At 37.5% G+C, this 25,193-nt stretch overlaps 1 protein-coding gene across 9 annotated transcripts in view; it reads left to right on the forward strand.

Moving 5' to 3' along the window:
* LOC311631257 (zinc finger protein 638-like) overlaps positions 1–25,193 on the forward strand; it is a 91,615-nt gene that overhangs the window by 20,251 nt on the left and 46,171 nt on the right. For 3 of the 9 annotated variants that reach the window (XM_084901166.1, XM_084901167.1, XM_084901168.1), the window contains exons 2-4: positions 14,997–16,512; positions 20,981–21,042; positions 24,731–24,769. In XM_084901166.1, coding sequence (XP_084757292.1) covers positions 14,997–16,512; positions 20,981–21,042; positions 24,731–24,769 — 1,617 coding nt within the window. Of the gene's footprint in view, positions 1–3,548; positions 3,695–4,275; positions 5,548–14,996; positions 16,513–20,980; positions 21,043–24,730; positions 24,770–25,193 lie in introns of those variants that run through there. The other 6 variants (XM_084901169.1, XM_084901171.1, XM_084901170.1 and 3 more) reach the window with 6 other exon arrangements.

Consider the following 25,193-nt stretch of genomic DNA (forward strand, 5'->3'; position numbering starts at 1 on the left):
AGCCACTCTGGGCCTGGCCGCTCCCAGGAGTAGCAGCCGGGCCCGGACCTGGCTGCTCCGGGCTTGGTTGCTGCTGCTCCGGGTCTGGCTGCTGCTGCTCTGCGCCTGACTGCTCCCGACCTGGCCGCTCTGGGCCTGGCTGTTCCGGGCCTGGCTTGTATCTGCCTTCTTTTATAATTACCTTTACAGGTGTCTCTTTTTTTTCATTAGGATTGCAATTACTGTCTGGGATCTCTTGTTTTTCAACCTCAAGCACTTCCTTCAGCATTTCTGGTAATATAGGTGTTCTTGTAACAAATTCTCTCAGTTTTTGTTTATTGGAATATCTTTATAGTCATGCGCTATATAGTGATGGACCTACATACTATGATAGTGGTTTCATAAGAATATAATGGATTATAAGCCAGAAGTTTGCTTGCAGTGTTGAAAGAGGAGGCTCTACCCTACGAATGTTGACTTGACTGGTTGTCCTGGACGGGTTAAATAGAGTAGAAGGCTCTGTTGCCACCTGCCTTGACCCTGCCCACAGCTGTGGCCTGGAGTTGGTGAGGAGCTTGGGGAGAGGGTAACTTCCTCCACAGCCCTCCCCTGCTTCCCCAATGTGCCTGTGCACAAACATATAACACTTCTTTAAATCTATTGAACAGTATTTTTTTAAAAACACGTTTTTATTGATTTGAGAGTCAGAGGGAGATGGAGAGAGAAACATTGATTGGCTGCCTCGTGCATGCCCGCTACTGGTGATCGAGTCTGCACCAGAGGGCACATGCCCCAACCCGGAATCAAACCAGTGATCTCTTCGTACATGAGATGACACTCAACCAAGTGAGCTATATAGTACGGGCCAGGGCATATTATATAGTATATTTACTGTACCTTTTTCTATGTTTAGGCATGTTGATTTATGCAAATATTTACCACTGTGTTATAGATATCTACAGTATTCAGTACAGTAACATGCTGTACAGGTTTGTGGTTTGCTGTATAATAGGCTATGCCATATAGGTTTGTTTAAGTGCACCCTATCATGTTCGCACAATGAAGAAATTGCCTAATGACACGCTTCTGAGGACAAATCCCTGCCATTATGCAACACATGACTGTATTACACTTTTATTTTTGAAATAAAAAGTACTCTTGGCTCACAGTATCCCCCCCCCCCCCCCCAGTACTTTGAATATGTCATTCCACTGCTTTTGATGAGAAATCATTTTATGATGAGTCACTTTTGTCTTGTTGCTTTCAAAATTCTCTTTGTTTTTCAGCAGTTTCACTGGGACATTTTTGTGTGTGGATCTTTTTGTTTTATAGTACTTGGCGGAACTTCTTGGCTGTATAGATTAATGTTTTTCATCAAACTCAAGAACTGTTTGGTCATTATTTCTTGAAAATTTGTTTCTGCTCCTTTCTCTGTCTCTTTTCTTCTCTTCTTCTGGTACTCTCATTATGCATAAGTTGGTGCCCTTAATGGTTAACTTTTCTCCATTCCTTTTTATCTTTCTTCTTCTGGTTGCATAATCCCCATTAGCCTATCTTCAAGATAGCTGATCTTTTTCTTCTGCCAGTTGAAATCTAGTATTGAACCTCTGTAGTAAAATTATTTCAGTTATTGTACTTTTCAGCTCCACAATGTCCATGTTGTTATTGTAAATAATTATTTCTTTCTCTTTATTGACATTCTCTGTTTATTGCAACATTGTTGTACATTCATTTATTTCTTTTAGCATTGTTTCCTTTAATTCTTTCAGAATATTTTAAAAAATATTTTTTATTGATTTTTTACAGAGAGGAAAGGAGAGGGATAGAGTTAAAAACATCGATGAGAGAGAAGCATCGATCAGCTGCCTCCTGAACACCCCCTACTGGGTGTGTGCCCACAACCAAGGTACATGCCCTTGACTGGCATCAAACTTGGGACCCTTCAGTCCATAGGCCAACTCTCTATCCACTGAGCCAAATTGGTCAGGACTCTCTCAGTATATTTATAATGGTAATTATGAAGTCTTTATTAAATCCAATCATTTAAAAGGCAGTTTTAATGTGTATGAGTCATACACATTTTTTCCTGTGTACAAATAAGAGTCATACATTCTTTTCTTTTTTTAATTTTTTTTCTTTTTTAAAATATTTTATTGATTTTTTTTACAGAGAGGAAAAGAGAGGAATAGAGAGACAGAAACATCGACGAGAGAGAAACATCGACTAGCTGCCTCCTGCACACCCCGTACTGGGGATGTGCCCGTAGCCAATGTACATGCCCTTGTCCGAAATCGAACCCGGGACCCTTCAGTCCACAGACCCGACACTCTATCCACTAAGCCAAACCGGTTTTGGCAAGAGTCATACATTCTTATTTCTTTGTGTAACTTGTAATTTTCTTTGTTGAAAATTGAGCATTTAGATAACATATTGTAACAAACCTGGGTATTGATTATCTGTCCCAACTAGGACTTGTTTTTGTTGTTGTTTGCTGGTTTATTTTTATTATTATTTTAAATATTTTTTTATTATTATTATTATTATTATTTATTTATTTTACAGAGAGGAAGGGAGAGGGATAGAGAGTTAACAACATTGATGAGAGGGAAACATAGATCAGCTGCCTCCTGTACTGGGGATGTGCCTGCAACCAAGGTACATGCCCTTGAGCAGAATCTAACCTGGGACCCTTGAGTCCGCAAGCCAACGCTTTATCCACTGAGCCAAGCCAGTTAGAGCTGCTGGTTTATTTTTTTGTGACTTAACTGGACTATTTTAGTGAAGTCTATTGCCCTTGCAATGAGCAACCTATGTTCTTGCTCCTCACGGGTGGCAGACATGGTTGTGCATAAGGCACTGTGGGATGACAGTGTTTTAGCAGAGCTCTCTGTCTCTTTTCTCTAATCTCTCTGTTAAGCTGCTTGCCTCTATTGCTATCACACTTGTATTTAGGCTGATTGCTCTGTTGTTTCTGATCAGTTTCTAAGACCTAAATTTCTCCACGGTTTGATCTACTTCAGTTTGGGTTCCTTTGCTGGGCTACTTTTTGACACTTTTTTATGTCCCCAGGAGGCTCTTCTAGCTTTCTTTACCCCCACCCCAAACTTAGTATTCTGTTTTAGTCTTAGAGCCCTGTCTTAGAGCACTAGTTAAGTATACAATTTTACCTATATGTTCCTAAAAATTCTAGTTTAGCACTTCTTAGTTGGGATTCAGGAATCTGTAATTTAACAACTCCACCAGGTGATTCTCATCATGAGAGAAGTTTGGGAAACACTGATGTAAAGCATGACATCAAGCGCCAGGTGAATGTTATCTAACTTAATGTCCTGTTGAAGGCCACAATAATCAAGGAAGACCGTGCAAGAGGTGAGACAATACAGGTTAGAGATGCCTGTGATTTGGGTAGCACTGCCACAGAACAGGCCTCAGTATTGGCACCAACTGGTGCTGTAGGTTTTACTAGTGCCAGATGCCCGAGTAGATGCAAGAGCGCCCCCTTCTGGAACCGAGCTCCCTCTCCGTGCCTCCGGGCGAGCGTGGGGCGGGCTGTACGCAGGCGCCGCCGGGAGCCGGGAAGGGAGCGCCGAGGCCCTCCAGGCGCGCATGCGTGCAGCGGCGTGGAGGCGGCGGCTCCGTCGGCGTCGGGACCGGAGCCGAGTGCTGCTCTGTGCGGGGCGCGAGTGGGATCCGGCCGGTAGTCGGGTAGGCATAGGTAGGACCGCTGCCCGGTGGGGCCCGGGGGGTTGGAGGGCGGGGGCCCGTAGCGTGGGGGTCCTGAGCCTTTGCCAAGGAGATCCTGGCCGACGATGGTATGTGTCGCAGCGGCTGCGCACAAAATGGCGGCGAGCGGGCGGCGGGAGGAGGCTGCGGGGACCCCGGGGATGCGGGGAGGGAAGCTTGGCAACGATACGGCCCCGGAGGGTCTGGTCGGACGGACCCCGCGCCAGGACCTCGTCCCGGGAAGAGCCGCTGCCGCCGCTGCGGCGGGCGGAGGGGCGGGGAGCAGCCCTTTGGCGAGGCCGCGGCGGCCCCTTCCCCATCGCGCCGGGCCCGCCGGGAGCGCCGGCCTGACAGCCGCAGCGAGCGGGTGAGCGCCGAGGAGGCGGCCGCGGCCTGCGGGCCCGAAGAGGCGGCGGAGCTGGAGCCGAGCCCTGGGGCTCGCGACCTGGTGCCAGAAGCGTGGAGAGAAGAGCGGGGCCGGGGCCGCGGGAGTCCGTGGGTGCGGGAGTCCGTGGGTGCGGGAGTCCGTGGGTGCGGGAGTCCGTGGGTGCGGGAGTCCGTGGGTGCGGGAGTCCGTGGGTGCGGGAGTCAGGGCGAAAGGGAAATAAATGGTGGGATCCAGCGGCTTTTGCCATCGGTGCGGGTTTGAAAGCAAATAAATTGTCAACCTCGGTGCGGACACGGAGGGCGCGCAAATGGCTTCGATGTTTATTTCCACGTCTCTCAAGGGAGCCTCGAAGACGGCGCCCTTAAAGTGTTTTATTTTTGTGTAATTTCCTACCCTGGGCCCCCCTCTGCTGAAGGTTGGGGGTGGGGGAGACAGATGTCAACCACAGGCATGAATCTTGGAGGACATTTGAGGTAAATGCGAACGAAGGAGACGTATTCCTGCAAAATCTTGCGCTGGATTAGACAATGAAGGGCGGCATCAAGCTAATTTTTTGTTAAGCTTACATGTTTGGCAAGAATTCCTGGGGGGAATGCTGTTTTCATCTGAAGGAGTTCTGAAGAAAAATGTGTTGACCAGGATCCGGCGATTTGTCTTGGTTCACATCCTTTTGCTAACGGGCTTTGGAATTGTGCGCACAAAAAATGTGTTTTTTTCTTTATTTGGTGTAAAGCATTAATGTAGTTTAACATTGGTTCAGATTCGCCATTCAAATTGATAAGCTGGAAGAATATTTTTAAAAGGGATTAATGAGGTTTATACAGAAAAAAACCGCATAATTGACATTTCAACATAGCTTTAGATTTTGTTGATGTTTGGTTAATCAACACTTAGTGAGCTTACGTTGCATTTAAAAAAATTTGACAGCATTTCATTACACTTTATTTTGAATTTTCATACACTGTATTATGCCCTTGTAAATTTTTATATGGGCTCAACATGGTAATACAGTACACTAAGCTGGGCCATTTCCTCCTTGGTTGTTAATGTGCAAGCAAGTAAGGGTAAAGATAAAACAGTTGGAAGAAGTCACAAAATTTCATACTCGTTTGTATTAACTAGCTATTTATGTCACATGTCTATTTGAATATTAGTTATATGAATAGTTTTTCAATCTCTTGCATGTCATCTTTTGTTACGGAGACTGTATATGTCAGATAATTTGTTTAAAAAAAAATCAAACCACTTCTTATGATCGGTGATTACTTTGTATTTCATGGCTGTCTTAAAGATTTTTCTCTTCCGTGCTCTTAAGAAGGTGATCTCTGGAAATTTTTGTTTTCCTGTAGTGAAAGAAAATGAGAGACATAGTTTAGTGGAGAGATAATAGGCTTTGGAATCAGAAGATCTGGATTCGAATCCCTGTTTTCCCTCTTAATATATGTGTGAGATTGTGGGTAAGTTATTTTAGTCTTTCTGGGTTTGTTTCCTTATCTGTAAAATGGTGATTAATACTACCTACTTGGGATTGTTATGAGGATTGAGACCTTGTGTGGAAAGCTCCTATTCCTGGCATATAAATGTCAGCTGTTACTTTTATTACAGATTTTAGCGTCTTTTGATACAAAATTGCAACCTGTGGTTACTCACTTTTAATTAAAAAGAAGGAATTTAGGTTAAATTGATAAAATTTTGGAGCACTTAACAAAACATTGTAACCATTTATTTATGTGATTATGTTCACCTTTGTATCTGTCTCAGTGTTGGGTATGGGTATTAGGTGCTCACAATTAGAGGGAATGAACTCAGCTGGTAGCTGCAGAGGCAGGACAAGAACACAGGACAGACTATTGGAGTCCAAATTCTACTCCTGTAAATGCATATCGTTGAAAGTTTAGGTAAATCTTTCCAAATTCTTAATAAAATGCTGTACTTAATAAAATAAGATACAGTGCTTCCAGTATGGGTGCCTGGGAACATAATTTGGGCTGTTTTGTGTAAAAAGGAGCTATTGAGTGTGGAAATGTAGTTTAGACATCCTCCAAAAACAGAAAGTGGTTATAATTGTGGATTGCTGGTAAGCACCTCTTTGTATCCAGCTTGACTGACTCTGTCATTGCTTCAGTTTTATTTACTGGGATCTGAATTTGTGGTTGGAAGTTAAAATGGGAGGCTAATAGATACATGGAACATAAAAAGAGAATAATGAAAAGGAAGACAGTCAGGAAAAGGTGAGGTGTTAGAAATAAAGCACAGCTGTAGAGATCAGTGGGGGTTTGATTTCTCCCCCCACCTCCGGCTTCTTGAATCACTGACCTGTGGAAGGACATTTTAGGGTTATTCCCTCACTGATCTCTAAGGTTTTGTTTTGAAAGAAAAGACTTGGGGAACATAGAAAGTGTTAAGGTACATATATTTTGATATTTTCTTAGTGGTGACCTTGGGGTACCTACATTTTGGGTTATTTTTAAATTCTTGAACCCCTTAAATACCAAAATATATATACTGTTCCAGTCTTGTTAAAGCTTTTATCTTTTTTTCTATCTCATTTCTGCAGTCTTCATTTTCTTAAACTTTAATTGCCCTATTGTCCCTGCTAATGAGCAAATATTTCCAACTTCCTTTTGTTTTGAATTTTTTTACTTAAAAAACCCCCACATTTTATTATAGAAAAATTCTAAACATACACTAAAGCATAGAATAATGATTCACTACACGTATACCTATCATTCAGCATTAAAAATTATAAACTAATAATGGTCAATCTTGTCTCTACTCTCCACCTTATTTTTTATTTTTATTTATTTTTATTTTTTAAAAATATATTTTATTGATTTTGTACAGAGAGGAAGGGAGAGAGATAGAGAGTTAGAAACATCAATGAGAGAGAGTCATCGATCAGTTGCCTCTTGCACACCCCCTACTGGGGATATGCCCACAACCAAGGTACTTGCCCTTGACCGGAATCGAACCCTGGTCCCTTCAGTCCCCAAGCCGACGCTCTATCCATTGAGCTAAACCGGTCTCGGCTCCACCTTATTTTTTAAAAGCAGATCCCATATTCATAAATTTGTAGTTCAGAAGTTTTTCCTAAATATTTAGAGAGAAAAAAGTGCTTAACACATCTAATATAAAAATTCCTTAATGTTAGGTAATCAATCATTACTCAGATTTCCCAATGTGTCTCATATACCACATGTGTGTATAAATGTATTTGTTTTTGCTACCATATTGGAAATTTCAAAAATTATCTGAGTCTTAAAAGGAACAGATTCCTACCTGCTTCTTAAATAAGCGTTTTGTTTACTGTCTAACATGCTTTGAGCACTTATGGTATAGCAGTAGGTATAGTTTTAATTATTCTTTACATTAACATTCTTGGGTATTGTTTTTATTCCCATTTTTCACACGATCAAACAGGCTTGGGTTGACTAATTTGCTTGGGGTGACATATTTAGCAAGCAACAGAATTAAAATACTGAATCTAGGGGCTATGTTTTTAAAAATATACTGTGCTACATTAGTGTTAAATTTTATTTATGGGAGTTAACCACTTTTGCATGAAGTCATTCAGTGGCACCCTCCTACAGGGCGGGTGTGTTCAGATCATTGGAAATTTCCCCAAAGATCAGATTATTATGAATTACATAATGGGCTGACTAACAGTCAATAGTTAGCGAGTGAGCATGATACAGGAGGGAAAAAAGGTCCAAATCCAGACATTGCTTAAGGCTTATGTTCTTTACCATATTGGAGGTTTTCTTCCCACTGCCATACTTGCTTATAGTCCAGTCCTTTCTTTCTTTCTTTTTTTTACCTAGTGTATTATATATAACTAAGAAGTTAGAAAGTCCAGTGTTGGATTTAAAACTTTGGACCATTGCCGAAACCGTTTTTGGCTCAGTGAATAGAGCATCGGTCTGCGGACTGAGAGGTCCCAGGTTCGATTCCGGTCAAGGGCATGTACATTGGTTGTGGGCACATCTCTGGTGGGGGTTGTGCAAGAGGCACCCTTCCTCTCTGTGAAAAATCAATAAAATATATATATATTTTTAAAGAAAACTTTGGGCCATTAACTATTTTTGAATGAAGTAAAGCGCTGGCTGACAAGAATTTCTTGTCTCTTTTCACTCTTTTTCTTCCCTCTAGTGTGTCCTACACACACACCTACCCTTCCCTCTGTACTATTTGAGAGAAGTTGCTTGCCTACATTGTTCTCCTCTACTCTAGTTTATTTTCTAAGATTATTTTCTTAGTCATAGTATAGTTACTATCTCCATAAATTTAACACTAATAAAACTTTAATTTACCATATTCTGATTTTGTTAATTGACCCAATAATGTCCTTTATATCACTTTCTGTTTTTGTTCTCCCCCTACCCCCCACACCCCCAATACAGGATCATTCTAGGATTAAATAATTGCCTTTAGTTGTCATGTCTCTTTAGTCTTCTTTACTTTGGAACATTTCCATAGCCTTTCTTTATCTGTGAAATTGACATTTTTGAAGAATACAATCTACCTTTTTTATTTAATAGAACATTTCTCATTTTGGTCAAAGTGTTTGATTTCTCCCCCTACCTTCTTGAATTAATTGACATGTGAAAAGCCATTTTAGGGTTATGCAAATACTCTACTCTTCATCAAAATTTCACTTTGTATTTAACATGCACAGATGATTCTTACCTACCTAAACCAATCTTTATTATCATGGTTACAAAAGCGATGATTCTCCAACTAAGTAGTCTCTCTACAAATACATTGCTCTATTGGTATGGAGTTAAGAACCCCTGGTTTTCTCAGTGGTTTATTTCTTACTCCTATTTTTTTTTTTTTTAATATATTTTATTGATTTTGTACAGAGAGGAAGGGAGAGAGATAGCAATTTAGAAACATCGATGAGAGAGTCATCGATCAGCCGCCTCTTGCACACCCCCCACTGGGGATGTGCCCGCAACCAAGGTACATGCCCTTGACCGGAATCGAACCCGGGACCCTTCAGTCCCCAAGCCGATGCTCTATCCACTGAGCCAAACCGGTTTCGGCCTTACTCCTATTTTATATCTATATATTTTGTCTTCCACAGTGAGAACCATGGCTCTCACCACTATCAAAACATTTACTTACTGTCCTAACTGGTTTGGCTCAGTGGATAGAGTGTAGGCTTGCGGACTGAAAGGTCCCAAGTTCCATTCCCATCAAGGACATGTACCTTGGTTGAGGGCACATCCCCAGTAGAGGGTGTGCAGGAGGCAGGTGATCAATGTTTCTCATCAATGTTTCTAACTCTCTATCCCTCTCTCTTCCTCTCTGTAAAAAAATCAATAAAATATATTTAAAAACAAACAAACATTTACTTAGTCTTATATCTAAAGTAATTTCAGAATTATTTTCACTATACCACTGCAAAACAAAACTAAATCCCACCCCAAAAAACTAAAAAAGGTAAGAATTTGTTTGTAGCTCTCCCCTTTCTCCTACTTACCCCTAAATTGAGGTATATAAATCAAATATAGGTTTTATAACACTTGCATTAGGTTTTTTTTTTTTTTTTTTAAATGTGTTTATTGATTTTTGAGTGGAAGAGATAGAAATATCAGTTGGCTCCTTCACAACCCTTACTGGGGATCAAATCCTAAATAACTTGAGTTTTTCATCCATTAGTTTTTAAAAATATATATTTTATTGATTTTTTACAGAGAGGAAGGGAGAGGGATAGAGAGCTACAAACATCGATCAGCTGCCTCCTGCACACCCCTTACTGGGGATGTGCCCTTAACCAAGATACATGCCCTTGACCGGAATTGAACTTGGGACCTTTCAGTCCACAGGTGGACATTCTATCCACTGAGCCAAACCTGTTTCGGCTCAGCCACTAGTTCTTATCCTTAGAGTTTAAAGGGATGAGTATAGTAGAATTCTTTTTTATAGACATGCATAATATGGATATACTATAATTTATTCAACCAACTTCCAGTTTCTGCACACCCTTTTAATTACAAAAGAGTGAAAAGGGAAAATTCCAGGAGATTTCTAACTATATTTTATCATTTTGGTTTCTTGAACTCCTTTGAGATATTAGCTCCATCTTTAAAACTTAAGTGTTCTATGAGGGAAGAGATCTGTTCTGGTTTTCTAACCTTCTACTTCCTCACCTAAAATAATTTTTCAAATTGTATGAGTAACAGCTGGATTTGAAATGACTGATATATTTATTCTTAAGAGGATAGTTTCCTCTTAAGTTTTTTAGTATTTTTAAAAGATATCCTTAATGACTTGATACTTGATTTTTGGAATTTTATTCCCATGGATCAATTGAGAGTGTCATAAATTCCTCTGTTTCTATTTGGTTAGTATTTGCATTAAGTAGTTTTATGCTGGGCATCATTAATAGGTCAAAAAGTTAAACATGAGAAAGGGGAAAAAAGATGTGGCAAAAGGAAGCTGATGGTGTGGCGCTTGCCTTAAATTCGATTTGAAGAAATAGGCTTCAGAATTATATAATTGCAAAATGAAGTTTATAATGCCTTATAATTAGAAAGATTGAAATAGAAATATAAACATCTTTTTAGTTTAAGCATTTGGAGTGAATGTGAATGATAGCTGTAAGAAGGTTAAATGGTGACTTACCTGAATTATTAAAAATGTGCTTTAAACTTTAAGAATAATGCAAGTGAAATATGAATATACTTAAATTCCGTTCACAAAGAAAATAGATTACTTAGGTTTTTTTGTTTTTTGTTTTGTTTTTACCCATTGAAGATAGTGTTATTTGAAATATAGATTGTAGGCAGACTTTTTATTAGAGTTTCAAAAATATATTTGTCAGTTCTTGCTATTGCCCAACATTGTGTTTCATGCTTTAATTTAAAATTTAAATCATTATAGTGAGAATAGAAATGCAGATAGCTATGTAATTTCTCATTAGTGATATTTTGATGAACAACATTGTCTGAAACTCTTCTACCAGGATTAGAAATGATATGGTGTAGTGCAGCGGTCAGCAAACTGCAACTCGCGGTCCACGTGTGGCTCTTCCACAAAATATCACGTGCGGGCTTGCACGTAGAACATGATTGATACTTCGTGGTCCATGCACAGAAGTCGGTTTTTGGCTCTCAAAAGAAATTTCAATCGATGTACTGTTGATATTTGTCTGTGTTGACTAATAAGTGTGCCCACCACTGGTGTAGCATAAGAAGGTGTTTGATGATTGTGTATTAGTAGATTATTGTCTGAAAATGTTACTAAATACAAAACTTAAAGGAAAGAGAACATGCTAGACCTACAAGCCTGAAATTTGGAAGGAGTCTTGGGATAAAGGTTAGGAGAAGTGTTGGCTTAAAGTACAGGAGGATTAAAGAAACTTATTTTCAGAGAGGAGGTTGGTGAAGGATACCTGTTGAATGTGACATTTGCAGTGTAATGATGGATTTTCCACGATATTCGTGCAAAGAGAGAAATTGAAGGATCTTTAGCTAGCAGGTCCTGGTATCAGAATGCTTAATAAATAGCTCTGGCTGACCAGGCCTCTAATTTGTCTTACTGAGAGATGGGAGAGGTCTCTTTGGGGAACTAGGGTTGTTAATTTTGTCCTTGTTATATTAGATTTCACAATTGACTAACAATATGGGGAATCAGATATGATCTGTTTAAGGCTCCTAAAAGCAAACAAGCCAAACCTCTGCTTATTGATGGTTGAAATTCTTTAGTTAGGAAAAGGCCTTTTAATTCTTCTCTTCCTATGTACTTTAGAATGTTGCATGAAAGACTTGTGTCTTTTCAGGACTGATTTCAGAGACTACTTACTGGCACAGATATGCCAGTTGTTAGAATATTGAAATAATTTTGCCATGATTTGTAAATAGCTGTTACCCCAAAGGTGGACTTCTACTTTCCCACATTGGTACTTCCTTCCTGAGGACCGTCCTACCATCACCTTATGCACAGCAACTAAAAATTGAAGGGCAGTGGATGAAGAAGGGGCTCAAATTGCTGTTGATTATTCATGGCTTATGCTTTACTACTTACTATCGATACATATTCCAAATATCACTCCTGAGTATATACATGTAGGAAAACTCAAGATTGAGAAGTGCAAAATAGAAAGAAAAAAAAAAAAGGATTTTGGTAAACAGCACATCAGAGTCTTTAATATGCAATAGTTATTGTGCCCCTCTGAGAAAGGTTGCGCAAGAATGCATTTCACACTCTCCTGACCAAAAACTCTTTTGTAGAAGACCTACAGTTTTACAGGACACTGGTTTCTGCAGAATACACCACATGACGGGCTTCTCTGTTGCAGTCTATTAATGTATATTTACATCAGTGTTAAGATTGTGCTGGGAATATTAACGTGCATAGTAGGTTTTTTATTGTTAAGAACTTAAAATGTGGGTATTTCTAATGATACATGTTCATAATTCTATGTGGTAATTAGATGACTGATTGATATCTGTTCCTTTTTGGTTTATTATGGGGGAGAAATGGTATTTGGAAAAGTTTGTGCTTCTGCAGCAGTGAGAGGAATAGTGCAGAAAGAGTAGATGACAAACTGCTTGCATAAGTGATTATTTTTAAGGACTAGGTCAATACAAAGTTGTTCTTGGAAGTATTTCTACTTTGTAGAAGGTAGGTACAGTTTCATATGATTTATGATTGTTTAAGAAGACCTGGAGTTTGTGGTAAATGAACATTATTTACAGAAAATTTGGATATCATAGTAACTAGTGTCTGCTGCTGTCACTGTTGAATTAGAAGCCTGCATAATACTTATGGTATTTTTATGTTTATTATACTTTTAAAATAGTCTGAGTCAAGTATGAGGACTTTGGATATGATAATTCCAATAGCTTAACAAATATTTGAGTGTATTTCAAGTAGGAATAGAGTTATATTCTTGGGAGATAAGACAACAATGAGCATGCCTTCAATTGAGACTAGGTTGTTGAAAAAGACTGCATTCATATGAACACAAAAACAAGAATAGTAAAAGATACAAGTCCCAAAATGGTATAAGCAATAAAATTTGTTCAAAGACTCACTCTGAGCCTTGGTGATCAAGGAAGGTTTAATGGAGACTGACCTTGAAGAATGAGTAAAATCAAATAAATCAGGTCAAGGCAAAGTTGTTTCCTTCATGTGTTTTGATTGGAAGAGATGAATGGAGGTAAGAAGACAAAAATAGGAGCAATGGCCTAGTTGGAACAAGTGTTTGTAAAATTAGGAGGGTAGAAATTGACTAGGTTGATAATACTTTCCACATAAAACTAAGACATAAAGGGAATGAGATTCTCTTGGATTTTTTATTAGAAGGTGATGTGGCAAGAATGTCCTTTTAAAAAATTGAATGTAGTGGCAGCCTGCGAGATAGAAGGAAGAGTGTTATCAGATAAAATCTGTATCTCAGCTGAATCTCCATTTCATTAACATTATATATGTTTCCCACCTTGCTTTTCTATTGGGTATCAAAGTAGGGGCACTTGATAGAAATAGGCATGGTCTGTGTTTTTGTTTAAAAGGGCCTGGAAGTCCTTTGACTGCTGACCTTGGTCCTGAATGATAGCTAAAGGGCGATTTCTCTGAGAAGTAGATTGTAGTGCATTATGCTGCTTTCCGAAGGTTGGGCAACAACCACTTTTTACTAATAAAATGCCTGGGAACTGCAAGATATTCTTGCTCACACCTATTGGTAGTTAAGAGTATGGATTATGGGGCCAAAATACTTGGAATAAAAATCTTGGCCTGACCACTTATCTATGTAAGTTTACTTAACACGTTGCAGACAGATCGGGAGAATTCTTGCTTCATATTACATAATTTAAAAAGATACTAGCTTATCATTGGGGGGGCGGGGAGGGGAGATATTAAAAAAAAAGATACTAGCTTATAAGAACATGTAATAAATTATTTCAAAATGCAATGGGTACTTAATTTTAAAGCGTGCCTTTAACATTTATGTAAAATGTTTTTTGTACTTGTTCAATAGAAACTTATCTGGCCACTGGTTAAAGCTAGCAATAAAACGACTGATCCGCAGTGTGTTAAGTTCTCTGTGCCTTAGTATCCTCCTCATAAAAGTGCATATTTCAGGGGGTTGTTGTGAGAAATGAATCAGTCTGTGTAAAGTACATGTACATTATAACATTATAGTTAATCATTGTCTACATATACAGGAGAAGGCAAAAGTAGGTTTATAGATGTAATACACATAAATAACGTAATAATACAACAATAAACTGTTTCTATATTTGTCCTTACACTCATCCTGGAGGGAATCCAAGACAAAGATGATTGGTTTTTGTTGCATATTTGTCTGTTATAATCAAATACATTCTTTTGCACACTGTTTTGTCAGATTCTAGTCAAGTTATTGGTGACAAATTTACATCTTAATAGAAATACCTGTTTAACTGCAGAACTTTAAGCTTAGTCTAATTGCTATATGGAATTTAATTAGATGTGGTTCCAAGGAAGCTGTGTCTTATAAAATTTTAGGTTTACAGTTTCTATTTTTATTGTTTGTACATCTGATAACATAAATATTAAGTGTGTGTGCATTTCTAAGTATTTTAATGTTTTCATCTTTTTCCCAATATTAAAGCATGACATAATTCTATTTTTCAAGATTATGTAGGAGTTGTAATTATCGATCACCTAGGACAGCACCCATTGTAACAATATGTTTGATGAACCTCTGGCTTTGGGTTTGTGTTCTGCATTCGGGAAGAAAAGAAGAGAAAGTTTTTGGGAAAGTTTAAAATCCTCGAAAGCACTTAATCTCAACGTGTATAAAATGCAGAATCCTTTCATGGCTTTGTTTCAAAATGTTTTACACTGGCTGTAGACCCAACTTCATGAAGTAGTTTGAGTTAAAATGATCTAACGTTTGTGTTTTAACTTTCAGCTTTGTGTTATTCTTGGAAAATTTCGCACCACTTGTGAATTCCTTGAACCTGGGCATTGCAAACCCACTTCTGTTGGGCCCATCTCCTTTGCACTTTGCTCAGATTAAGACTCAATTGGCGCTTCAGCAGCTGAATGCCGTTGCCTCACATAGTTCAACACCACCTTATACGTTATTAAATCAGGCTTTCTCAAAAATAGCCATGTCGAGACCCAGGTTTAATCCTCGAGGAACCTTTCCACTTCCGAGGCCACGACCACCTAACCCTCCTGGGATGAGGCCTCCAGGACCATTTATGAGGCCTGGAGCTATGGGTCTCCCAAGATTTTACCCAGCAGGGAGAGCCCGTGGAATTCCACCCAGATTTGCTGGCCATGAATCTTTTCAGAACATGGGACCACAGAGAATGAATGTTCAGGTAACTCAGCACCGAACTGATCCAAGATTGACCAAAGAAAAATTGGATTTTCATGAAGCACAACAAAAGGAAGAGAAACCTCCTGGGAGCCGGTGGGGTGAGGAGTCTCAGGTACCTGCATCAGTGGGAGTGAAACAGAGTCCTATAACACAGGTTCCAGAGCAGAGTCCTAAAGTGCAGAGCCGTTATACAAAAGAGAGTGCCTCAAGTATCTTAGCAAGTTTTGGATTATCTAATGAAGATTTAGAAGAACTCAGTCGCTATCCTGATGAGCAGCTAACTCCTGAAAATATGCCATTAATTCTGAGGGATATAAGAATGCGAAAAATGGGGCGACGATTACCTAACTTACCGTCTCAGAGCAGAAATAAAGAAACACTTGGTAGTGAGGCAGTTTCAAGTAATGTGATTGATTATGGGCATGCAAGCAGATATGGCTATACAGAAGATCCACTTGAAGTACGTATTTATGATCCTGAAATTCCAACTGATGAGGTCAAGAATGATTTTCGGTCACAGCAGAGCATTTCTTCATCTGTACCTTCACCAAATGTGATTTGTAATTCTATGTTTCCTGTTGAAGATGTGTTTCGACGGATGGACTTCCCCAGCGAGTCCTCCAATAATCAGTCGTTTTTCCCAGTTGAGAGTGGAACTAAGATGCCAGGCTTACACATTTCAGGAAGACAGCCAGTCCTTGAACCTGTAAAATGTGTCAGCCAGCCCATTAGCCAAACAGTTAACCAGGCAATGAGTCGGTCTCTGATTCCTCCATCTATGAACCAGCAACCTTTTTCATCAGAATTAATTTCACCTGTAAGCCAGCAAGAGCGGATCCCACGTGAGCCTGGGATTGATCCATCTAATGTCCACAGACCAGGAGGAAATAAAAAGAGTTATCAGTCGGAGGCTGACCTCCCCATTCGGTCTCCCTTTGGGATTGTGAAAGCGTCCTGGCTCCCCAAGTTTTCCCATCCTGATGTCCAAAAGATGAAGAGACTCCCAACTCCTTCTATGATGAATGACTATTATGCAGCATCTCCAAGAATATTTCCACATTTCTGTTCTCTCTGTAACGTAGAATGTAGTCATTTGAAGGTGAGTGTTTTTAAACATCACTGTATGATGATACACAGCGCCCGAGTTTCTGCTATTCTCAAGTACATTGGTGTTAACTAGGCATTAAAGAAATGGCAGAAGTGAATTTTGATTGCAACATCAACATTTAGTTGTAATCTGAGTAGTCCTGGCCTAAGTACTGAGTTGAGTGTTAGGCTTTCTGTATTCCTGTGACTGGGCACACCGCATGGTTCATCCATTTATTTTGAACTGTTGATTATAGTTATCCCAGAAGTTTATGCAGCATAAAACTTATACAACACAAACTGTATTCTTATAAGATAATGCCACATGAGTCACTTTAAATAGAGAATCTGTTAGAATAAAAATAAAAAGTTGGAATAAAACATTTGTACTGTACACTTTGAAGAGACAGTATGTTGTAGCCTTGCATGTATCTACGTGTCTTGGGTCAAAGACAGTTAATTTCAATTTAATCATTTTCTGACTATATCTGAACTAGGATTTTTAGTGTTTCATGAGAAGGAGCTTCCTAAAATAACTTAATTATAGCAAAAACTGAGTCGATGAGTTATTTGGAGAACAATTGTGAGTTCAGCAAATAGAGTGTAAAATGATAAACATTTAGAGAAAAATATTTTAAAATTCAAGAAGCCTTCAGTATCTTCATGGTTAGTACATTTAGAAGGAAGCGTTTTATAGAGGTGCTGAGGAGTAATGTAGAATATACTGTTCGTAATCATTGGTAGATTTGAGTAGGAATTTCCAAATATTTGGAAACCACTGTTTCTTCCATTTAGTGATGTGATTTGTAAATTTATATCAGAAATGGCCAAGAAGAAATGTACTTATGGTAATGAGCATTGATTCAAGGCCATAGCATTGTATTCTTTGAATAGGCTTAAAAATCTATAGGTATTAATTCTCTTGTTTTTTTCTCCTTCCACTGCTGCTCTTTTATTGTCTATTATCCACTCATCAGGTTTCATCCAACAAGAATTTCATACCTAGAGCTGATGCTTTTATCATAAGGTTTAACTCCAGCAAAGGAAAGCAGCATCCTACCTCATTTTAGCCAGATTTGCTGAGTTCTAATAAAATACTAGTGCCTAATCCTGCCAAAGAGGATAGCCAAGTCTTGAAAAATCTCAGAATAATTTATATCACTTAGTTATAATCTGTAAGTACTCCTGGCTTAAGTACTGAATTGAGTGTTAGGCTTTCTGTATTCCATTTATTTTGAACTTTCAGTTAGTCATGATGAGTCCAATGAAAATACCTTAAAATAAAGAACTTAAAAGTTTTCATTTTTATCCTATAGACTAGAAAAGGTAGTTTTTAGAATATCACTGCCTCCTAATTACTCACCTTAGGAATTAAAAAATAATACAGGACAACAAATGATTTGGTGGTTGTTTTGATCTTATTTGGATTTGCTTAAGGGAGAGATACTTTATATTTTTATCTTGATTTCAGGCTTTTATGAATTCAGGCCAGCATTTTCTAATTTCCTATTATGTATTTAGCACTAAGTAACTAAAAAGAAGTATGGATATAGTTTAACATCAAGAAACTTGTATAGGTTAGTTAAATAAGACTAATGAGTGATGGTGACTAGCTGCGCTAAGTCTTTCCGCACTTTAATGATCTGGGAGGGAGGACTTTGTGGAATAGGTTGAAGATGGTCCTGAATGAATAGGCTTCAGTGTCCCTGGGGGAGGAGGAATTACATTTCAGATGAGAGCAACAAATAAAAGTACAAAGGGATTTGAAAAGCTAGCCTAAGAAATTTAGACTTAGTTTAAGAGGCATTCGGAAGGTAATTGAGGTTCTTGATACGTGACATGTAAAAAGTATATTTTAGGGAGATAAATCTGTTTGACATGTGCAGTGTAAATTGGAATGAAAAGAGATAGAGCAGGGCACTAATTTAAGGCTTCCCTAGTGAAAGACTGGATTAATATAATAAAAGTAAAATTTAAAGTGGAAAAGAAATCATTTGGTGAACACTAAAGTTCACAGAGATTGAGTGCCATTTAAAACAAACACATTTTAACAGTCAAAACAGCATAATCTAATCAATCAATGTTTCACTACTAGATGACTAAGTGATAGGAATTTGTGAACAACCATGGACTTATACAAACTACTTCTCTTGTTTCTGTGATATATTTTATTGCCTTGTATGAGTGCATATAGATGACATTGCGAATATGTGGCAAATATTAATTACCAAAAGCAAATATTTTCTTGCTAAGTAACATCTGGCAAGATGCTCCCCACCTTTGGAATCTTTAAAAATGTAGCCTGAAAAAGGTAATTATATAACATGAAATGTATTTCTATTTCTAAATTGGGATTTAGATGATGGAGGAGGGGCTGTCCTGGGTTTAGAAGGTTGGTTTGTTTGCTTGTTTGTTTTACTATCCTTGGTTCCGGAGGCTGTGTTTGGTTTAAAAGCTGTCTTTCTGACTGAAATAATTCAGTTGAGAAAGGACTTACAGACAAGAGATTTTTGAGGTAGCTGGAGGATAGCGAGTGAGCTGAACCGGTAGATATTTTCAGTTTTATTCTGGGCCCTCTCAACTCTATAGTCCTTGTAGCATGTCCTGCTTCGTTCGATAATTATCACTCTTGGAGAGGCAGTACTGCTTTGGGACCTTCTTTTAATATTCATACTGTTACTAGAAGTCTCAAAATGGGTGGCTTAGATATATTTACTGAGGTTAAAGCAAGTAATGTCAGCAAGTGAGTGGACCTATTAAAAACAAACCAACAGCTGAAACCGGTTTGGCTCCATGGATAGAGCCTCGGCTTGGGGACTGAAAGGTCCCTGGTTCAATTCCAGTCAAGGGCATGTACCTTGGTTGTGGGCACATCCCCAGTAGGGGGTGTGCAAGAGGCAGCTGATCGATGACTCTCTCTCATCGATGTTTCTTACTCTCTATCTTTCTCCCTTCCTCTCTGTACAAAATCAATAAAATATATTAAAACAAAAACAGAAAGCAACAGAGAGTGGGGCATGTGTATATGTGTGTGTAGAACTGGAGAAAATATGCTTTAAATAGGGCAGCTATCAACATCAGCTGATAATTGTTATATAGAATACGTGTCCAATATTATGTCATTTATTTATTTAAGATAAGCTGGAAATCTAGATTTGGTGGTAAAATCTCTGGATTTTTAAATGTTGGCAACCTATTCATATAAAACACTTGATAGTCCAAATAAATCATGCCCAATCCACTACTGCCAGTATGACTATTTGATCTAAACAGTGTCCAGTTACTCTAAGAGACATGGGTTTAGCAATTTTAGAGACTTGATAATTGCCAATCTCTATGAGCTTTCTACTTGTATTACTGAGAAAGATGTGCACACATTTCTTTTTTGCAATACACAATTGGTTCCAAGGCTTAATGGAATAGTTTAGGGTTAATCATAACCTGCTGTGGAGTATTGTAAATAGCCTTCACTTATGTTCAGATAGTTCTTGACAAGGCAGATTTTATAAATAGTATCAACTGATTTTAGCTGGAAATTTCTAGTTCATCTTTAGCAATAACAGAATAAAGTGTTTTTGAAATGGAAACGAGTAACATTTTTCTCAAGGAAAATTTTCAAATACAGAACTGTTTAGTAACTTTTCTGCCTATCCAAATGCTGAAAAAAACACTAAATAATATACATGTTATTTTTAAATGTCACTTGGAGGACTGTATCTTTGAAAACTGTATTTTTTTTTTTTTTTTTTTTAATCATCAGATGTATCTTCCAGGAGCTATTTATGGGTACAGAATGTAATTTTAGGGCAAATTTGTATAGGAAGTAATGTAAGAAAGCATTTTGTTTATTGTAAAGCTCTATGTGTAAGAGATACTGTGTCTTTGAAATGGTGTTACTTTCCCTTAAATCTGAAAAATAAATTAGATTTGATCATCATCTCTTCATATTTTTACTAATCTTATTCTTTGCCAATATAGTCTGGAATGTTACTGGCCTATATGAGGTATGATTTTTTTTTTATTGTTAATATTATTAGCTTGAATTTTAGAGGTAAAAGTCACCCTATGTTTCGAAGATGCCATTTCAGATACCATTTTATTGATACGGCTTTTGGTGTTCTCTGGTGTGTTGTTTTTGTATCTGAGATGAATTATTTCTGGTCCATGCATTTATTTTCTCCAAGCTTATATATTTTATTTCAAAATGAGTATCCGTGGGTTTGATCTTTTAAAAAATACTTAAATGTTTAAAATGGCATAAATGAGATATGGTATTAATTGCCTTTGTTTGGAAGTATTTATTTTGGGCTGTAAAAGATTTTATTGAATAGCCAAATGCTATCTGTAACTAAATTTATTTAATTGGGTATATGTGTTTTTTTGGGGGGGAATGAGGGGTATGCTGTATCAACCCAGAAAGCCTAATTCATAATTCAACATGAGAAATATTCTAATTTCAGCACTTTTCTTCTTTACAATAGGATTGGATTCAGCATCAAAATACATCTACTCATATTGAGAGCTGCCGACAGTTACGTCAACAGTAAGAACAGTTTTTTCTTTTTTATAGGTAGCAAATTTATAAAAGTAGTTAATGCTCAGGTATAACTTGTAATACTTTTCTTGTGGTATTTTGGAGAAAAATATTTTTAGAAAGCTTCTGCCTTTTTGAGATGTTCATTTGATAGAAGTGTGTTTAATTTTTTTCCCAAAAGGAATTCAGTATGATCATTTCTTCTGACTTCTTCCTTATTTAATCTCAGGTATATATTTTAATATCATTGGCTCATTCCTTGTGACTTGCGTTTCTTGTAAAGGTTTATCTATTTTTGAGTAGTCATCCATTCTCCTATCTACCCACCTCCCTGCTCCAAATATAAACCACGATGAATAACTAGACACTACCCATCCCAAATACCAGTATTTAATTTCAGGTCTAAAGCTTTCCTCTGGCTTAGAATCTGTTTTCAGAATAAACCTTAAATAGGAGATGAATAAGCTAGATATGTCGGTTCCTCAAATTTATTATTTAAAATAGCTCTCTATTATTATTATTATTATTATTATTATTATTATTATTATCAGAGAGGAAGGGAGATGTAGAGATAGAAACATCAGTGATGAAAGAGAATCATTGATTTGCTTCCTCCTGCATACATCCAGCTGGAGGCATGTATCTTGAGCGGAAATTGAACCATGACATGGGTCATAGGTTCATACTCAAATGCTGAGCCATACCAGCTGAGCTCAAATTGTTTTTTTAATTCTTACACCTTTTCCTTCTTTAAGACAGGGTACCTGTTTAGGTGAAAAGTGTGATTTTAACAGTATTCTCTTATGTCTCTTGGAGTCACATAAAATTAAATGTTTCCCCTATTATCATTAAACGTACTCATACAGTTGAATGTCCAGTTCCTTATCACTAGAATTGCTGTAACATGTTCTTGGTCAAAGAGATATTTGGCAGCTATTGTTTTGTGGGTTTTCTTGTTGTTGTTCTTTATGAAAACATCAATTTTTTTTGACATTATTTAGGACTATTTGTAAGTGATGAATCTAATAACTCAAAGTAGTTTTTACTACTAAAGTACGATAATTTAATATCTCATTTAACTGGGAAGCTTAAAAAGTGGTTCTGGTTTCAAAGCAGCTGAATTGGATGCTTAACAAAAATCAAAGTGTGATAAATATTTTGGTTTCTTGGCAGTTCTCTTTTGCTTTGGCCTTATGAGATCTCAGGCACTCTTTTCTTCACAAAGCAAAGTGACCTCCAGGTTCTGGACTTAAGTGATCTGTATAGCTTGCAAATTCCAGGAGTTTAAAAAACACACACAAAACACCTCTTTCCTCATAACTGCTGCAGAAGTCTTTGGTTTTATTCCTTTGGTCTACTCTGGGTTAGTTGTCCATCTCTGAACCAATTATAATGACTGTGGGAGCAGAGTATTTTAACTCAGTTATTGTCATACCTACTTCTGGTTATGTATGATACAAGCCCTACTTGAATCATAAAGACTAAGAATGGAGATTGGAGTTGCTTCCTTATGTAGATACTGTGTAGAAAGACATAGGTTATCATGTAGTTATAATTGTTACCTGATAGACTTCATTGCCTCTGTATGTGGAAAATCTCTAAGCCACAAATTTTCCCATAGATACCCACTGAGGTGTGTAATTTTTATGAAGGTGAGAGAATTAGGTGGGAATGAGTTATTTACTCGGGGATCTAGGTAGGAATGGGTTACTTGCTGTAGATAGGCATTAATGGCAGTAACAGGTTTGTAGCTACATATGCTGTTGGTAATTTATCAGAACAAATGGCATGGATTTATAAAGCCTTTTCTGCAGATATGCCTATTTTTCTATGCACATATTTTATTTGCCATTCAATAGCAGCACCTACACTTAGATCCAACTTTGTTTGATTCCAAAGATGTTACATTAAAACACAAAATTATAAATGGATCTTTTTAGGTGGTACAGAGTAATGAAAGTTTTAAAAAATGTAGGAGTAGAGGAAACAAAAATATCCATATTTTGACAGTTGTTGATGCTAGGTGATGAACACATTGAATTTAAAGTTAACTTTTTTTTTCTTTTCTTCATAATTTGTACGTCAAAGCAAGAAGAAGAGAGAGCAAAAGCTTTCTCAGAAGTCTGCTTTGTACCTATGTCTCATTGGTTAGAATCTACCACTGGTTATCTTCTAAGGAAACTGGGAAAACAAAGATTTAGCTTTGTTAGCCTTTGTAGTAGAGGAAGGCAAGGTAAAAAGGAGTTGAGGATAGCTGTCAAGTTAACCTGCTAACAATAAATAGAAACTACTTTAGCCCTGGCCAGTGTGGTGGGCTTGATTCCCGGTAGGGGGCATGCAGGAGACAGCCAATCGATGTTTCTCTCTCTTCCCCCTCTCTTTTCCTCTCTCTCTAAAATTAATAAAAAAATATATATTTAAAAACAATAGCAACAACAAAAACACTTGCTAAGGTTTTGACCTAACTTCATTTTCCTGCCAGGTGACTGCTGAGTGCAGCTGCTTCCATTTCCTTATCTAGCTTTTTTTTTGATTACTGAAATTATATTCTTGAATACTGGTGGTTTCTGATGTTTTGTTTTAATTACCATTTCCAATGAACCTTTAGAGTCCACATTCCCTAGAAAAGTTAAGGAAGAAAATATCTTTTTCTTAATCTTCTACGATGTTACTGTTCTACTTTTCCTTTCTTCCAATACCCCTTAATCTCTTAAGTTCTCAGCCCTCCTTTTTCCTACAGAATCCTCCCATTCTTTGTTAGTTTCTCGCTCTTAGTACTATAGCATAGCTTCTACATGCCTGAATTCTAAGTATCTCAACCCTCACCACCCCCTCCCCGCACATTCCAGATATGTTTCTGATTATTCTGAAAACATTCCTATATTCTCTTCACTTTAGACATGTACTTATTTATATGCACCCTCTTTACCTGATTTCAGGGACCTTCACAGTTGCTCTCTGAGATATCTTTCCAGGTTTTTCCCTTTCATAATTCCTTTTTGTCATTTCCATGCTTCAGCCAGATTAGTTCATCTCTCTGAGGACCACTTGGTGCAATGTATTATAGAATAGTGTCTCCTGGAAAGTATGTAAAGTATCTTCCCTCTTTTAACCCCTACATGAGCTTGTATCTTGATCTCTTCTATACCTCTTTTATGTGTATTCCTTGTTCAACTCTAAAAATTTTTGAAGTCTTATAAAATATGGTGTTCCTGTTTATTTTCTCTGAATTGTCTACTAGCATAATATTATACTTGATTGGATTAGACCAACAGTTTTCAACCTTTTCATCTCATGGCACACATAAACTAATTACTAAAGTTCTGCAGCACACTGAAAAATAAATCATTTTTGGCCAATCTGACAAAAAAAATAGATGTAATTTTTATTTATTCATACAAGCCAACTATTGTAGAGTTGGCTGTTGTCATTTTTAAAAATTTGACAATCTAAGCGATCAGTGCTCCTGACTAAATAGTCAGGTATTGCATGTTTTAAAATTCTTACAGTGCATCTGTTGGAAATTACTGAATTACATACTCAAAATATTTTCTTCCCAAGAAATTTTTTGTCCTTTAATATACTAGTAAATTACTACGTAAACATAGGTTTTGAACAAATAAATTGCAGAGTAAGATCAGTGGTGCTTTACAGTCTTATTTTGATTGTTAATTAATATTGCTTATTCTTAAAACAGGTATCCTGATTGGAATCCTGAGATCCTCCCATCAAGAAGGTAATTCTTATTTTAAAATTTATTTTATTATTTTCCACTGCCGTTTATCTCCTCTATGGCCTCCTGCATCTCCACACTTCTCCCTCATCCCCACCCACACAATCATTATGGAAGGTAATTATCTTTTTAGCAATGATGTTATTGAAACAATTTTCTCTTTAGAAGTAAACAAGTACTTTTTTTTCCTTTATAAGATACTGTTTTGAACTAAGTCCATTTTTAATTACCCCAGCTTAAATAGTTTTCCTCTTCTACTTTTTAGTCTTTTTAAAAAATACTTCATGTTTTTGTTATTACTTTATACTTGTGGAATCTTAGATTATAAATTGCCTTGAATGATGGGAATGGTTTTATTAAGATTTGTTTGTTTTCCCTTGGGGGTTGGGAGGGGTCCTTATTCATTGTGCATATATACAAATACAGC

The sequence above is a fragment of the Pipistrellus hanaki genome (assembly GCF_964339955.1).
Source record: "Pipistrellus hanaki genome assembly, chromosome: 12".
Classification (NCBI taxonomy): domain Eukaryota; kingdom Metazoa; phylum Chordata; class Mammalia; order Chiroptera; family Vespertilionidae; genus Pipistrellus; species Pipistrellus hanaki.